At 40.4% G+C, this 17,804-nt stretch overlaps 1 protein-coding gene across 1 annotated transcript in view; it reads right to left on the bottom strand.

Annotated features, from left to right (window-relative positions):
- SCP2 (sterol carrier protein 2) overlaps positions 1-17,804 on the bottom strand; it is a 142,587-nt gene that overhangs the window by 73,975 nt on the left and 50,808 nt on the right. The window contains exons 6-7 of the mRNA XM_066376299.1: positions 11,841-11,967; positions 1,573-1,636 (exon numbers count right to left, since the gene is read on the bottom strand). Of these exons, the coding sequence (XP_066232396.1) occupies positions 1,573-1,636; positions 11,841-11,967 (191 nt within the window). The remainder of the gene's footprint in view (positions 1-1,572; positions 1,637-11,840; positions 11,968-17,804) is intronic.

Raw genomic sequence — 17,804 nt, 5'->3', positions numbered from 1 at the left:
ACTGCTTCAAAGAGAATAAAATGCCTAGAAATAAGTTTAACTAAGGATGTAAAAGACCTGTACATAGAAGATTATAAAACATTGAAGAAAGAAACTTAAGAAGATACAAATAAGTGGAAGCATATACTGTGATAATAGATAAGAAGAATTAACATCATTATAATATCCGTATTTCCTAAAGCAATGGATAGATTCAACACAATTCCTACCAAGATACCAATGGTGTATTTCACAGGACTAAAACAAATATTCCAAAAATATATATGGAACCACAAAAGACCCTAAAGAGCCACAGAAATCTTGAGAAAGAAGAACACAATTGCCTGACCACATGGTGGTGCAGTGGATAGAGTGTTGGACTGGGATGCGGAGGACCCAGGTTCGAAAAATAAGAAATAAAGAAAAATGGCTGAAAATACTGCGAAGCCATAAATTAGGGGTCGGAAACCTTTTGGGCTGAGAGAGCCATGAACGCCATATATTTTAAAATGTAATTCCATGAGAGCCATACAACGACCCATGTACATTACACATTATCCAATAAAAATTTGGTGTTGTCCCGGAGAACAACTGTGATTGGCTCCAGCCACCCGCAACCATGAACATAAGTGGTAGGAAATGAATGGATTGTAATACATGAGAATGTTTTATATTTTTAACGTTATTATTTTTTTATTAAAGACTTGTCTGCGAGCCAGATGCAGCCATCAAAAGAGCCACATCTGGCTCACGAGCCATAGGTTCCCGACCCCTGCTCTAAACCATAAAAATCCTAGAAGAAAGCATAGGCAGTAAAATCTGAGACATTTCTCACAGCAATATCTTTTCTAATATATCTCCTCACACAAAGGAAATGAAAAAATAAACTTATGGGACTACATCAAACTAAAACACTCTTGCACAGCAAAGGAAACCTACAACAAAATGAAAAGACAACCCAATGAATGGGAGAACATATATGCCAATAAGGGATTAATATCCAAAATTTATAAAGATCTTACAAAACTCAACACCAAAAAAATGAACTAAAAGAAGTTTTAAGGAATGGCTTAAAATGGTGACTGGTTATCTCCAACTAAAATTATTACATTTTATTCACTAGAGTTTTAATATATGACCAATTACATCTTTTAATACATCATTCACATTCTTTCTTAGAGTCATTTAAAAAATAAATAATATAAAAGAGTCATTAAGCTTAAATAATTTTCTAAATATATATAAATAAACCAAAAACTAAAATAAAAAGAAGTCAAAAGTTTACTTGGGCACAGTGTTTTTTTTGTAAGAAAAATAGGTACATAGGGAATATAGTCAATAATATTGTAGCAACTCTGTATAGTGCCAGGTAGGTACTGAAAATATCAGGGGAAACACTTTGTAAAGTACATATTGTCTAATACCTGACACTAATACAAAATAATGTTGACTATAAATAGTAACTGAAAAATAAAATACAACATTCTCGCTAATATCTTTGAGTTCTTGCATTAGCTTTTCAAGTATTAAAGTTGCATGTTGTATAGCAGAATAACCCAGGTTTTCACTATTCCACTTATCTGAAATACTTACGGGTTATTAACCGAATGTTTATGATTTTTCCATCCAATTTTTGCAAAGTGTTCAGTTTTTGTTCCTGTAAAGAAAGCAAATATTAGAGAGTTCATGTTTGTGTTGCTTGTGAACAAATGTTGCAATGGTACTCAGTGTCCTGCTAAATATTTCCACATTTTCCTTTGCACAGATATCAGTATTTAAGACGTCAGCATTAATCCCTCAACAGATATTTCTTTATCATTAAATGTGGGCATATTTAATGAGTTGAATTAACTAATATACATATAATATGAAAATACTTCAAACTGGCCTAATTATGGGTCCAATTTCATAAACTAAAAAATATAGCCTAGGATCACACTGATTTTAAGGCAAGAAAGCACTGCCAGCAATTCTTCAAGAAGTCTGCCAAACCATCCAATGTCCTGGATTAAGTGAATTTTGCAACACACTGTGCTCCCGGGCCTGCTGTATCTTTCTTTCTTTGAAAATGTATTAATTAATTACAAAATACCTGCACTGTGCTAGGCACTACTCTAGGTAACAGTCAATGAGCAAGGAATAAATCAAAAAGATCAGTGCTCTTGTGGAACTTAGATTCTGGTTAAAGGAGATATAGTCAATAAATAAGAAAAATATACATATACACCAGATTTTTTTTTTTTTTTTTTTTTTAGTATTTTTTTCAGAAGTTAGAAGCGGGGAGGCAGTCAGACTCCCGCAAAAGCCCAACGGGGATCCACCAGGCATGCCCACCAGGGGGCTATGCTCTGCCCATCTGGGATGTTGCTCCATTGCAGCCTGAGTCATTCTAATGGCTGAGGTGGAGGCCATGGAGCCATCCTCAGTGCCCGGGCCAACTTTGCTCCAGTGGAGGCTTGGCTGCGGGAGGGGAAGAGAGAGACAGAGAGGAAGGAGAGGGGGAGGGGTGGAGAAGCAGATGGGTGCTTCTCCTGTGTGCCCTGACCGGATATCGAACCCAGGACTTCCACACATGGAGCCGACGCTCTACTGCTGAGCCAACCAGCCAGGGCCACACGCCAGATTTTTATAAGTGCTATATAAAATAAAAAAGTAGGAGACAGAGGATAGAAAACTCTGAGAAGAAGAGTGATGAAAGAAAACAGAAGATCACATTTAAGCAAAGATGGAAGTAAGGGAGCTAGCACTGATGATATCTTAGGGTAGAGCATTCTGGAAGTAGAAATAGTAAGGCTACGGCCCTGCCTATAGTGTGGCTGGAGCAGAACGGTGAAAAGAAAAAGACTAGAGATGAGATCAGGAGCAAAGGACAATGAGGGATCAGATCACACAGAAGCTTGGAGGTCATAAGAAGACTTAGAGGTTTCAATCTGAGTGTGATAAGTCACAATAGAGAGGTTTTTGTTTTGTTGTTGTTTTTTTAGCAAAGAGAGAGAAAGAGGAACAGACAGGGACAGACAGATAAATGAGAGAGATGAGAAACACCAGCTCAGAGTTGCAGCACTTTAGTTTTTCATTGACTGCTTTCTTACATGTGCCTTGACCGGTGGGCTCAAGTCAGCAATCTTGGTCTTCAAACCAGCCATGCTCAAGCTGGGGACTATGTGCTCAAGCTGGTAAGCCAGCCACTGAAATCAAAACAGCATGGTACTGGCATAAAAAGAGACGTGCAGATGAGCCCATGTTCAAGGCAGTGACCTCAGGGTTTCAAACCCTGGATCAATGTCCCAGACCAACGTTCTACCACTGTGCCACTGTCCGGTCAGGCACAATGAAGAGTTTTGAGCAGAGAAGTGAAAGGCTCTGGCTTATACTTTAAAAGCACTGCTCTAGCTGTAAAGACTGACTATAGAAGTACACAAGCAGAAATAGAAAAACAAATTAGGCCTGACCAGGTGGTGGAGCAGTGGATAGAGTATCAGACTGGGGCGCAGAGGACCCAGGTTTGAGTGCAGGCTCATCTAATTTGAGAAAGGCTCACCAGCTCGAGCCCAAGGTTGCTGGCTTGAACAAGGGGCCACTCAGTCTGCTGTAGCCCACCAGTCAAGACACATGAGAAAGCAATCAATGAACAACTAAGGTGATGCAACAAAGAACTGATGCTTCTCATCTCTCTCCCTTCCTGTCTGTCTTTCCCTACCTGTCCCTCTCTCCATCTCAAAAAAAAATAAAAAGACTAGTTAGGTGCCTGACCTGTGGTGGCGCAATGGATAAAGCGTCAACCTGGAAACGCTGAGGTTGCCGGTTCAAAACCCTGGGCTTACCTGGTCAAGGCACATATGGGAGTTGATGCTTCCTGCTCCTTCCCCCCTTCTCTCTCTCTCTCTCTCTCTCTCTCTCTCCTCTCTATAATGAATAAATAAAATCTTAAAAAAAAAAAAAAGACTAGTTAGGAGACTGTTAGAGTCCAGGTGAGAAATTATGGTGGCTTGCATTATAGCAGAAGTGATGGAAATGGTGAAAAATGGATATTCTGAGAAATAAGCAAAAAGATTTGCTGATATATTGAATGTCAGATTTGAGTAGAATTAAGAATGGCTTCTATATTTTTGGCCAAAGGTCCTAGAAAGATGGCGTAATTTATTGGATAGGGAAAACTTCAGAAAGAATGATAGGAAAGGAAAGGAAGAATTAGGACGTCTTCCATGGAAAGAATTAGGGCTTCAGTTTTAGACCTGTTAAATTTGAGATGCCTATTAGACATCCAAGTGGAGATTCTTTTGTTGAGTATTAATGATATAAGACCTACAGGATGAGATGGAGCTGAGCCTGAAAGAATGAAGTAACGAACACTGTGGCCAAAGGGAAAAGGAAGCTGAGGCAGGGAATAGTTTGGCTTACTGAACACAATGAAAGGAGGCCAGTGAGCTTACACAGAGAGACTAGACCAGAGGGATAAAAACAAGAAATGGTGTTTTATTTTGTTTTGTTTTGTTTTGAAGTGAGAGGATGGGAGACCGAAGAATAGACTCTCGCATGTGGATCCTGACAGGGATCCACCCAACAACCCCTGTCTGGGACTGATGCTCAAATCAACCAAGCTATCCTCAGCACCCAGGGCTGCCACTTGAACCAATCAAGCCACTGGCTGCAGGAGGGGAAGAGGAAGAGAAGGGGGAGACGAAGGGGAAGAAAGCAGATGGGCACTTCTCCAGTGTGCCCTGACTGGGGATCGAACCTGGGACGTCTGCACACTGGGCCAACGCTCTATCCACTGAGCCAACCGGCCAGGGCCAAAATAATTTTTAAAAATAAGAGCCTCATTGTTACACAGTAATAGATAATGAATACATATTTGGTCCCTGAACACTATGGACTGAATTGTACACCCCCAAATTGATACGTTGAAGTTCTAATATTCAAGGTGATGGCATTTGAAGATGAAGTTTTGGGGAGGTAATTAGGGTAGATGAGGTCATGAGAACAAAGTCCTAACGATGGAATTAGGGCCCTTAAAAGAAGAGGAAGAAAAAGATATTTGTCTGTCTGTATGTCTCTATCTCTCTGCCCAACCACACAAAAGAAGAATTCATATAAGCACACAGTGAGATGGCAGCTGCATATAAGTCATGAGAAGAGGCCTCAGAATAAACCTATTTTACACCTTGGTCTTGAACTTCCCAGCCTCTAGAACTGTGAGAAATAAATGTCTGTTGTTTGAGCCACCCAGTCTATGGTATTTTGTTATGGCAGCCTAAGATGACTAAGTACTGGAAGTGGAGTTACACTGAACAAAAATGTAAAATATAGGAATGACCTTGGAACCAGGAGGTAGGTTTTAAGGAACCTGCTAGTGAAAGGCTAAACTGCCTTAAAGAAAACGATCACGAAAAGCCTCGAGGTCCTCTGAGGATGCTACAGGTGAGAGTTTGCAAAAAGATAAAAACCTTACTGAGAACCAGAGGATTCTTGTTACAATAGTAAAAGAAATCCTAGTAACAGGATTACTTTCAGTTATGTGGAAATTAGATAATAAGCAAAATATTGAAGTTTCCACATGGCTTCTTGCTGCTTACAGAAAATTTCTATGTAGCTATATTGAGGAAAGGACTATTAAACAAAAAGGATTCAGGACTTGATGGTATTGAAAATTCTCAACCTGTCAAGGTGTAAAAAATGGTCAAAGTAAGAAATGGCCTTTGAGCAAAGATCAAAGCGAGGGCACTGCAGGACAGCATGGTCCAAAGATGAAGCCAAGGGTATGACAAATCTTTTCTTAAGACCTCAAGAATAGCCTGACCTGTGGTGGCACAGTGGATAAAGTGGTGACCTGGAATGCTGAGATCACTGGTTAGAAACCCCAGGCTTGCCCCTCAAGGCACATACTAAAAGCAACCACTGCGAATTGATGCTTCTTGCCCCCCTCCATTTCTCTCTCTTTCTTCTCTCTAAAATCAATAAATAAAATATTTTTTAAAAAAGAAAAAGAGCTCAAAAGAACAAAGGTGATACCTCAGAGCACCGGTCAGACAGGGAAAAAGTCCTCTAAAGAGAAAAAGGTAGTGCCTCAAAAATTCTTTGAATCAAACAAAGGGCTGCTAAGGAAGCTTAAGAATGTTCCTCAGGCCTGACCAGGTAGTGGCACAGTGGATAGAGCATTGGACTGGGCTGCCGAGGACCCAGGTTCGAGACCCCGAGGTCGCCAGTTTGAGCGCGGGCTCATCTGGTTTGAGCAAAGCTCACCAGCTTGGACCCAAGGTCACTGGCTCGCGCAAGGGGTTACTCAGTCTGCTGAAGGCCCACGGTCAAGGCACATATGAGAAAGCAATCAATGAACAAGTGAGGTGTCACAACGAAAAACTGATGATTGATGCTTCTCATCTCTCTCTGTTTCTGTCTGTCTGTCCCTATCTCTCTCTGACTCTCACTCTGTCTCTGTAAAAAAAAAAAAAAAAAAAAAAAAAAAGAATGTTCTTCAGCCATCTCAGCAGAAACCCAAGGTAGAGAAGGGCTTACCTCAAAGACATTGGCAGGTGTAGCTTTCTGTCTAATGGGGTGACCCAACAAGATTAACAGGAGTCCCACCATGTCCTTAAGACAAAAAATATCTACAGAGAGCATTCTTGTATGTCAGCAACCTATTTTAGACCAGGGAAGTGATTTAGATCAGTTACAAGCTCTGTTAGAATTCACTAAGTTATGTTTCTCTGTACTGAATTATAATATATAACAAAAGTTTAGATTTTAAAAAATGCTGGTTTCAACCTATTGACTTAATTCTTTAATTTCCTAAGCAGGCCATTTTTTAAGCTTGCAGTTTAAAAAATTCTGTCCTATGGTAAGAGCTGTGGTAATGAAAGGAATTGGAAGGAAGAAATCTAATTAAGAGGTACAATTAAAAGAACATAGAGAGGGACTGGAGGAGGGGAAAGAGAGAATGACGTCAAAGATAACACGTTTCTGCTTTGAACATCTAAGTGCCACTTTAGAAAAATGGAGGAGGGGAAAGATTAAGATAATGAGAGAACAAAATTAAGAGTCTGTATTTGAACATGTTAAATTTGAGAAGCCTGTTAAATATACAAACAGAGATGCCAAGTGGATATACAAGAATAGAGGCCATCACTAATTATCCTAAGTTTGCTCCTCACTACCCACAAGTATCTTAACTTGTTTCATTTTCTTCACAGGACTAATAATTATCTGACATTATCTTAGTTTTGTTCATGTGTTATTATTTCTCCCCTAGTAGAAATTTAAGCAAAAGCCTCAGATCTCATCTGTTTATTTGTTGCCTGTGAATGAATGCATTAACCTATCTAGTTCTTTTTCCCTCCTGACTGTCCTTTGCTGTCTGACTGTGAAATTTCCTACCACAAAAGAAGTGCAGTATACTTCCCTATCCCTTGACTCCGAGTTTGCCATGTGACTACTTTAGTCAACAACTTAAGTCTCAAAAGGACTTGCATGTTGCAGATTACTCTCTCGTGCTTCTGCTTTAACCAGAAAAAGGATATGCCAGGGTTGGCCCTCTCATCCCAGTAGGAGGATGAGAGACATAAACCCAGTCAAATAAAAGTAGAACAGAGCCTCCAACCAACCTACAGTTATATAATTCACCCAGACAGGAAGAACTCAACTCAGCTTAGATCAGCTGGTTCCCAGTCAATCTACAGACCTGTAGGCTATAATAAATAAATATTGTTTAAAATCACTGAGTTTTGGAGTGGTTTATTATATAGAAATAGCTAACTTTATACACTACTATATTCCAGTGCCTAGGACAGTGCTTGGAATAGCCAAAGAGGTAAGAAAAACCAGGAGAATGAGGTGTCACAGAGGCCAAGAGAAGAAAATCCTTCAAGAAAAAAGTGATCTAACTATAAAAAAACCCGAATAGCCAAAGCAATCCTAAGGAAAAAAAAATGAAGCTGGGAGCATTACAATACCTGACTTCAAACTATATTAGAGCCACGACAATCAAAACAGCATGGTATTGGCAGAAAAATGGACACTCAGACCAATGGAACAGAATAGAAAGTCCAGAAATAAAACCACATATATATAGTCAAATAATTTTCGATAAAGAGACCAACAACACACAATGGAGAAAAGAAATCCTCTTCAACAAATGGTGCTGGAAAACTGGAAAACCACATGCAAAAGAATGAAACTCGACTACAGTTTGTCCCCTTGAACTAAAATTAATTCAAAATGGATCAAAGACCTAAATATAAGACCTGAAACAATAAAAGTACATAGAAGAAGACATAAGTTCTAAACTCATGGACCTTGGTTTTAAAGAGCATTTTATGAATTTGACTCCAGAAGCCATAGAAGTGAAGGCAAAGATAAATGAATGGGACTACATCAGACTAAGAAGTTTTTGTTCAGCAAGAGAAACTGACAACAAAATAAACAGACAGCCAACTAAATGGGAGATGATATTTTCAAACAACAGCTCAGATAAGGGCCTAATATCCAAAATATACAAAGAACTCATAAAACTCAACAACAAACAAAGAAACAATCCAATAAAAAAAAATGGGAAGAGGACCTGAACAGACACTTCTCCCAGGAAGAAATACAAATGGCTAACAGATATATGAAGAGATGCTCATCTTCATTAGTCATTAGAGAAATGCAAACAAAACTATAATGAGATACCACCTCATACCTGTTAGATTAGCTATTATCAACAAGACAGTTAATAGCAAATGTTGGAGAGGCTGTGGAGAAAAAGGAACCCTCATTCACTGTTGGTGGGAATGTCAAGTAGTACAACCATTATGGAAGAAAGTGTGTTGGTTCCTCAAAAAACTGAAAATAGAACTACCTTATGACCCAGCAATCCCTCTACTGGGTATATACCCCCAAAACTCAGAGACATTGATATATAAAGACACATGTAGCCCCATGTTCATTGCAACATTATTCACAGTGGCCAAGACATGGAAACAACCAAACAGCCCTTTAATAGATGACTGGATAAAGAAGATGTGGCACATATACACTATGGAATACTACTCAGCCATAAGAAATGATGACATCAGATCGTTTACAACAAAATGGTTGGATCTTGATAACATTATACAGAGTGAAATAAGTAAATCAGAAAAAACCAAGAACTGCACGATTCCATACATAGGTGGGACATAAAAACGAGACTAAGAGACATGGACAAGAGTGTGGTGGTTACGGGGGGGGGGGGGGGGGGGGTACAAAGAAAACTAGATAGAAGGTGACGGAGGACGATCTGACTTTGGGTGATGGGTATGCAACATAATTGAATGACAAGATAACCTGGACATGTTTTCTTTGAACATATGTACCCTGATTTATTGATATCACCCCATTAAAATTAATAAAAATTTATAAAAAAAGAAAAGAAAGGAAAAAAGTGATCAAAAAGAATTAATGCTGCTGAGGTCTGTTAAATTGGGTTTGAAAAGTATTTACTGAATATGGCAACATAGTGATCAGTGAAAGCCTTGAGGAAGGAGGGAAGCCAGACTAGAATAGACTGAGTTTAAAATAGGTACAAGAAAGAAAATAGGTACAAGAAAGAAAATTTCCATAGCTAAAGATTGGCAGTGCTCCTCTATACGACCCCACCATTTTTCCTTGGAGATTTCTTTCCTTTCTGATTACTTGATTTTGGCTATCAAACTTGGGATATTTTTTTTCTACAAAGAACAGGAATGCTGAACCTATAGCATGAAAATTTTCTTTCTTATCTCACAATATACAACAAGGCACTGGTTCAAGTTCATACAATAAAAAATGAAAATCCTATTTGCACTATCCCATGCTTTAACTGGCTAAGGCAGGCCAATTATTGACGTTCAGTCAAAAAATTAGTATGTTTGCCTAAAATATAAAAATCAACCATAAAATTTACAACTCATAAAACATTATGGAATGACATGCCTAATCAGGTGGTGGCATAGTGGACAGAGCATTGACCTGGGACCTGGGACAGAGGACCTAGGTTCAAAACCCCGAGGTCACCAGCTTGAGTATAGGATCATAGACATGACCCCATGGTCAGTGGCTTGAGCCCAAAGGTCACTGACTTGAAGCCCAAGGTCACTGGCTTGAGCAAAGGGGTCACTAGCTCAGCTGGAGCTACTGGTCAAGGCACATATGAGGAGGAATCAATAAACAACTAAAGTGTTACAGCTACGAGTTGATACTTCTCATCTCTCTCCCTTCCTGTCTGTCTCTCTCTTTTGCTAAAAAAATAAAAATAGGCCCTGGCCGGTTGGCTCAGCGGTAGAGCGTCGGCCTGGCGTGCGGGGCACCCAGGTTCGATTCCCGCTAGGGCACATAGGAGAAGCGCCCATTTGCTTCTCCACCCCCCTCTTCCTCTCTGTCTCTCTCTTCCCCTCCCGCAGCCGAGGCTCCATTGGAGCAAGGATGGCCCAGGCGCTGGGGATGGCTCCTTGGCCTCTGCCCCAGGTGCTCGAGTGGCTCTGGTCGCGGCAGAGCGACGCCCCAGAGGGGCAGAGCATCGCCCCCTGGTGGGCAGAGCGTCGCCCCTGGTGGGCATGCAGGGTGGATCCCGGTCGGGCGCATGCGGGAGTCTGTCTGACTGTCTCTCCCCGTTTCCAGCTTCAGAAAAATACAAAAAAATAAAAATAATAATAACTATGGAATGAAGGATGATGATGTACTGAGTACTAAGAATAAAATTTAATGATAAAAATCTATTACTATAAGTAAAATTTTTATGAGGAATAAAATTTGAGTATATAAACTTATTATCAAGAGCAAACTTATTACCACATTCAGAACTAATGAACCTGAATTTATAGTCCATGATTAAAGGAGACAAGATATATGTTCTTTTTCTTTTCTTTTGGGGGGAGGACAGAGATGGAGGCAGGAAGGGAGAGAGATGAGAAGCATCAACTTGTAGCCGTGGCACTTTAATTGTTCATTGATTGCTTCTCCTATGTTCCTGGCCAGGGGCTCCAGCTGAGCCAGTGACCCCTTGCTCAAGCCAGTGGCTTGGGCTTCAAGTCAATGCCTTTGGGCTCAAGCCAGCAACCATGGGATCACATCGATGATTCCATACTCAAGCCAGTAATCCTGTGCTCAAGCTGATGAGCCTGTGCTCAAGCGGGGTCAGCCTGTGCTCAAGCCAGCAACCTTGGGGTTTTGAAACTGGGATCTTAGTATCCCAGGTCAATGCTCTATCCACTGTGCCATGACCAGTCAGGATATGTTATTTTTTCCCTATTTCAATTTCTGGTTTTAAAACATTCTAGGTACTTCCAATAGGATGTCCAATATATAAATACGTTCTTGACAACAAAATTCAACAGAGACAATTTCTTCAACTTAATACAAAAACCATTTTATGGCCCTGGCCAGTTGGCTCAACAGTAGAACGTCAGCCTGGTGTGTGGAAGTCCCGGGTTTGATTCTGGCCAGGGCACACAGGAGAAGCGCTCATCTGCTTCTCCACCCCTCTCCCCCTCCTTCCTCTCTATCTCTCTCTTCCCCTACTGCAGCCAAGGCTCCATTGGAGCAAAGTTGGCCTGGGCACTGAGGATGGCTCTATGGCTTCCGCCTCAGGTGCTAGAATGGTTCCAGCTGCAAGGGAGCAATGGCCCAGATGGGCACAGCATCACCCTCTGGTGAGTTTGCTGGGTGGATCCTGGTCAGGCGCATGCGGGAGTCTGTCTTTCTGTCTCCCCACTTCTCACTTCAGAAAAATACAAAAAAAAACAAAAACCATTTTATGTCATATGTATCCTGGCAACCTACACAGTCTCTTAATAAATACCCGTTATTTCTCATCACATCTATGTAACATGTATTAACCAATAAGCCTTAAGTTTCTTTTAACATACCATATTTTTCCATGTGCTCTTTTCCGGCATGTGCAAACATCTGAGCAGTAATTGGATGGGGGCTCAATCCATACTTATTGATCAAGACTTCAACATGTTTATCAAGTGGATTAGTCATGTTTGGACTCTAAGAAAAAGGAAAAAACAAAATTAATAAGCACTTGGCCTGATAGTGTTTCTTTCAACTATTACAGTGTTACTAAGACATTTGCTTATTTTAAATGCAATACAAACCAAAAATGGACAATGTTGAAAAGCAGTTGAAAACATCGAATAAAATCTCTGCTCATCTGGCATTTACATTTGAGAGGGAAGAGATTGAAAGGTAATGAGGACAAAAGTAAATAAAAATTTAAATAGCCCTGATGGTGTCACAGTGAATAGTGCATCATCCTGAACTGCTCAGGTCACTGGTTTGATCCCAGAATCGCCAACTGAAACCCAGAGTTGCTGGTTCAATCCTGGGGTTGCCAGCTTAATTCTGGAGTCACCAGTTCAATCCAGGGGTCGCTGGTTCAATCCCAAGGATGCTGGCTTGACCCTGAGGTTGCCAATTCAAGCCCCAGTCAAGGCACGTATAAGAAGCAATCAATGGATGCACAGCTAAGTTGAACAAGCTGATGCTTCTCTCTCTCTTGATTCCCCTCTTCCTGTTTCTCAAAAACTAAAATAATATTAAAAATAAAATAAAATAATAATGTATATAATAATGCATAATGAATTCAAGACTCAAAGTGGCAAGGGCTCAAAAAAATAAAATAAAAAATGAAAAAGAAGTTACAACTGATACAACAGAAATACAAAATATCATAATAGACTACTATGAACAATTATATGCCAACAACAATCTAGAAAAAAATGATAAATTCCTAGAAACACACTACTTTCCAGGACTGAACCATGAGGAAACAATAAATCTGAACAGACCAATTACTAGTGAGAACATTGAATTAGGAATTAAAAACAAAAAACAAAAAACCTCCCAGCAAACAAAAGTTCAGAACTAGATGGCTTCACATGTAAATTCTACTAAATATTCAAAGAAGACTTAATATCTATCCTTCTCAAACTCTTCCAAAAAATTGAACAAGAGAGAATGCTTCCAAACTCATTTCACATGGTCAGCATTACCCTGATAGCAAAACAAAAGAAAATTACAGGCCTATATCCCTCATGAACAAAGATGCAAAGATCCTGAATAAAATATTAGTAAATGGAATTCATCAATACATTAAATGGATCACATAGCATGTTCAAGTGAGATTTATCCCAAGGATGAAAAAATGATTCAACATCTGCAAATCAATCAATATGATAAACCACATTAATAAAATGAAAAAGATCATATGATCATCTCAATAGATGCAGAAAAAGCATTTTACAAAATCTAACATCCAGTTAAGATAAAAAATAAAACTCTCAACAAAGTAGATATAGAGGGAACATACCTCAGCATAATGAAGGCCACCTATGAAACACCCACAGGTAATATCAGACTCAATAGCAAAAAGCTTAAAGCTCCCTCTAAGAGCAGGAACAAAACAATAAGGCCCATTCCACCACTTGTATTCAATATAGTATCAGAAGTCATTACCACAGCAATCAAATAAGAAAAAGAAATATAAATTATACAAGTTGGAAATAAAACTGTCACTATCTGCAAATGACATAAACTATACAAAATATATAAACTATACAAAGAAAACCTGAAAGACTCCACACAAAAAAAACTGTGGATTGAATTCAGTAAAGTTGCAGGATACAAAATCAATATACAAAACACTGGCATTTCTATACACAAGAAAACAAACTATCAGAAAGAGAAATTTTCTTAAAATCTCATTTTAAATTGCATCAAAAATAATAAAATACTACCCCTTGCCAGGTAGCTCAGTTGGTTAGAGAATCATTCCAATACACCAAGGTTGGGGGTTTGATCCTCAAGAATCAAACAATAAATGCATAAGTAAAATGGAACAACAAATAGATCTCTCTCTTCCTCTCTCTCTCTCCCTAGAGTCAATAAATATTTTATTTATTTATTTATTTATTTATTTATTTTTTGTATTTTTCTGAAGCTGGAAATGGGGAGAGACAGTCAGACAGACTCCCGCATGCGCCCGACTGGGATCCACCCGGCACGCCCACCAGGGGCGAAGCTCTGCCCACCAGGGGGCGATGCTCTGCCCCTCCGGGGCGTTGCTCTGCCGCGACCAGAGCCACTCTAGCACCTGGGGCAGAGGCCAAGGAGCCATCCCCAGCGCCCGGGCCATCTTTGCTCCAATGGAGCCTTGGCTGCGGGAGGGGAAGAGAGAGACAGAGAGGAAGGAGGGGGTGGGGGTGGAGAAGCAAATGGGCGCTTCTCCTATGTGCCCTGGCCGGAATCGTACCCAGGTCCCCCACACGCCAGGCCGATGCTCTACCGCTGAGCCAACTGGCCAGGGCCTTCAATAAATATTTTTAAAAACATAAATAAATAAAATATTTAGGAATAAATTTAACAAAGGAAGTAAAAGACCTGTACACTGAAACCTACAAGACACTGTTGAAAGAAACTGAAGATACACACAAAAAAATGGATATTCCACATTCATGGATCAAAAGAATTAATATGGTTAAAAAAAAACAAAAAATGTAGTTAAAATGTCCATACTACCCACAGCAATCTACAGATTCAATGCAACCCCATTAAAAATTCCAAAAATATATTTCACACAACTAGAACAAATAATTCTAAAATTTGTATAGAATCACAAAAGACTCAGAATAGCCAAAGCAATCTTGAGAAAGAAAAGCTGGAGGTATCACATTCCCTAATCAAACAAACTACAAAGCTATAGTAATCAAAATACTACATTGGCATAAAAACAGGCATATACCTCATGGAACAGAACAGAGACCAAAAATAAACCTTCACATATATAAACAATTTACAACATAGGAGCCAAGGACATACAATGGAGAAAGAACAATTTTTACTGTATGGCATTGGGAAAACTGGACAGCCACATACAAAAGAATAAAAGTAGACCACTATCTTACACCACAAAAATTGACTCAAAATAAATTAATCACTTGAGCGTAAGACCTGAAACCATAAAATTCCTAGAAAAAAACACAGGTGATAAGCTCCTTAACTTTGGTCTTAGTGATTTTTCTTTCCTTTTTTTTTTTTCTCCAGGGATGGGGGTGGGGGGATATGACTCCAAAGGCACGGACAACAAAAGCAAAAATAACAAATGGGACTACATCAAATGCTTCTGCACAACAAAGAAAACGATCAACAAAATGAAAAGGCAACCTACTGGACAGGAGAAGATATTTGCAAAATGTATACATCAAAAAGAGGGTAAGATCCAAAATATATAAAGAACTCACACAACTCAACAACATAAAACAAACAACCAAATTTAGAAATGGGCAGACGATCTGAATAGAAATTTTTCCAAAGACATACAGATGGCCAATAGGCACATCAAAACAACACGAGCCCTGGCCGGTTGGCTCAATGGTAGAGCGTCAGCCTGGCGTGCAGGAGTCCCAGGTTCGATTTCCGGCCAGGGCACACAGGAGAAGCGCGCATCTGCTTCTCCACCCCTCCCCCTCTCCTTCCTCTCTGTCTCTCTCTTCCCCTCCCGCAGCCGAGGCTCCATTGGAGCAAAGTTGGCCTGGGCGCTGAGGGCTCTGTGGCCTCTGCCTCAGGCGCTAGAATGGCTCTGGTTGCAACAGAGCTACGCCCCAGATGGGCAGAGCATCGCCCCCTGGTGGGCGTGCCGGGTGGATCCCGGTCAGGCGCATGCGGGAGTCTGTCTGACTGCCTCCCCGTTTCCAACTTCAGAAAAATACAAAAAAGAAAAAGAAAAAGAAAAAGAAAAAAAGAAACAAAAACAACCAACATGAGATATCATCTTACATCTGTTAGAATAGCTATTATCAAAGACAAGAAATAACAAGTATTGGAGAGAATGGCCTTGTATGTCTATTTCCTTTACCAGGTTAGGAAAGTTTTGTATCATTGTTTTTGTTTTTTTTCTTTTAAGCAAGAGGTGGGTGAGGGAGAGGGAGGGACAGACAGGGACAGAAAGACAGGAAGGGAGAGAGATGAGAAGCATCAACTCATAGTTGCGGTGCACCTTAGTTTTTCATTGATTGTTTCCTCATATGTGCCTTGACTAGGGGGCTCCAGCCAAGCCAGTGACCACTTGCTCAACTCAGCAACCTTGAGCTCAAGCCAGTGACCATGGGGTCATATCTATGCTCCCATGCTCATATGACCCTGTGCTCAAGCTGGTGAGCCCATGCTCAAGCCAGATGAGCCTGCGCTCAAGCCGGCAACTTTGGGGTTTCGAACCTGGGTCCTCAGCATCCTAGTCTGATGTTCTGATACACTGCATCACCGCCTGGTTAGGCTTCTATCATTTTTTTCAAATAGGTTTTCAATTTGTTGCTCTTTCTCTTCTCCTTTTAGCACACCAATGATGCAAATGTTGGCACACCTGAAGTTGTTCCATAGGCTCTTTACATTATCTTCAGGGTTTTTTTTAACTATTTTTTTCTTTTTACTGTTTTGATTGGATGATTTTGCTTCCTTACATTCCAATCTCTGATTTGATCCTCTGCTTTATCTACTCCACTGTTGATTCCCTATAATGTATTCTTCATTTCAGTTAGTAGTCTTCATTTCTGACTTTCTTTTTGTTTCTTATCTCCATTTTTATGTTTCCTATCTCTTTGTTGAAGTTCTCACAAAGTTCATTGCGCATATTTATAACTAGTGTTTTGAATTCTGTATCCAGTAGATTCCTTGCCTCCACTTTGTTTAGTTCTTTTTCAGAGTTTTGTTCTGTTCTTTTATTTGGGACATGTTTCTTTCGTCTCCTCATTTTGGCTCATCCTTGCGTTTGTATCTATGTATTAAGTAGAGCTGCTACATCTCCTAGGCTTGATAAAGTGGCCTTAGGTAGTAAGTGTTCTATAGGGTCTAGTGGCACAGCCTCCCAAATCACCTAAGCTGGGCATACAAAGTGTACTCCCTTATGTGTGTGTGTGTACACCCTCCTCTTGTATTTGAGCCTTGATTGCTGTTGTTATATCAATGGGAGGGATTAACCCCAGGCCAATGGGCTGCAAAGACTGGCTGCAACCACCAATCACCATGGGAGATCAGGTGTGCAGGGGCCCACCCCACAGAGCAGGACTTACTTTGGCAGGGTTTTGGTGCCTGCTATGTCTGCCTCTTGAGTGCCCTGCTTATGGAGGTGGTTGGCTGGGGCTTTGATGTGGCTTGAAGCTGTCCACCCAGTGTGCTGGCTCTGAGGCCTCCTGGGAAATATAGGCCAACATCAGCCACCACCTGTGTTCTACCTGGGGCCACCTGGCATGAGCTACAAAGTAATCTACAGGTGGCTACTACTTGTGCTGGGCTCGGAGGTGCCCCAGTGAGGCCAAGCTGTGAACCAGAGGTACAAAGCACACTGAATCCAGATGCTGCTTCTTTGAAAGACTTGAGGGAAGTCTGAACCAAGACAGGCAGTTCATATGGAAAAGCCACTGGAAACAGCTTGAACAACCAATGGCTCAAGGAAGAAATCAAAAGAGGTATCAAAAATATCTTCAGACAAATTAAAATGAAAACATAACATATCAAAACTTAGCAATAACCTGGAAATGCTGAGGTCGCCAGTTCAAAACCCTGAGCTTGCCTGGTCAAGGCACATATGGGAGTTGATGCTTCCTGCTCTTCCCCCCCCTTCTCTCTCTATCTCTCTCCTCTCTCTCTCCTTTCTAAAATGAATAAATAAAATTTAAAAAAATTTAAAAAAAAAACAAAAACTTAGCAATAAATGCCTTTATTAAGAAATCAGGGCCCTGGCCAGATAGCTCGGTTAGTTAGAGCATTCACTGTCCTGAAGCACTGAGGCTGCCAGATTCCGTCCCCAGTCGGGACACATACAGGAACAGACT

This window comes from Saccopteryx leptura, chromosome 3 (genome assembly GCF_036850995.1).
Source record: "Saccopteryx leptura isolate mSacLep1 chromosome 3, mSacLep1_pri_phased_curated, whole genome shotgun sequence".
Lineage (NCBI taxonomy): Eukaryota > Metazoa > Chordata > Mammalia > Chiroptera > Emballonuridae > Saccopteryx > Saccopteryx leptura.
The sequence above is the reverse complement of the archived record's forward strand: the minus strand, read 5'-3'. Positions and strand labels throughout refer to the sequence as shown.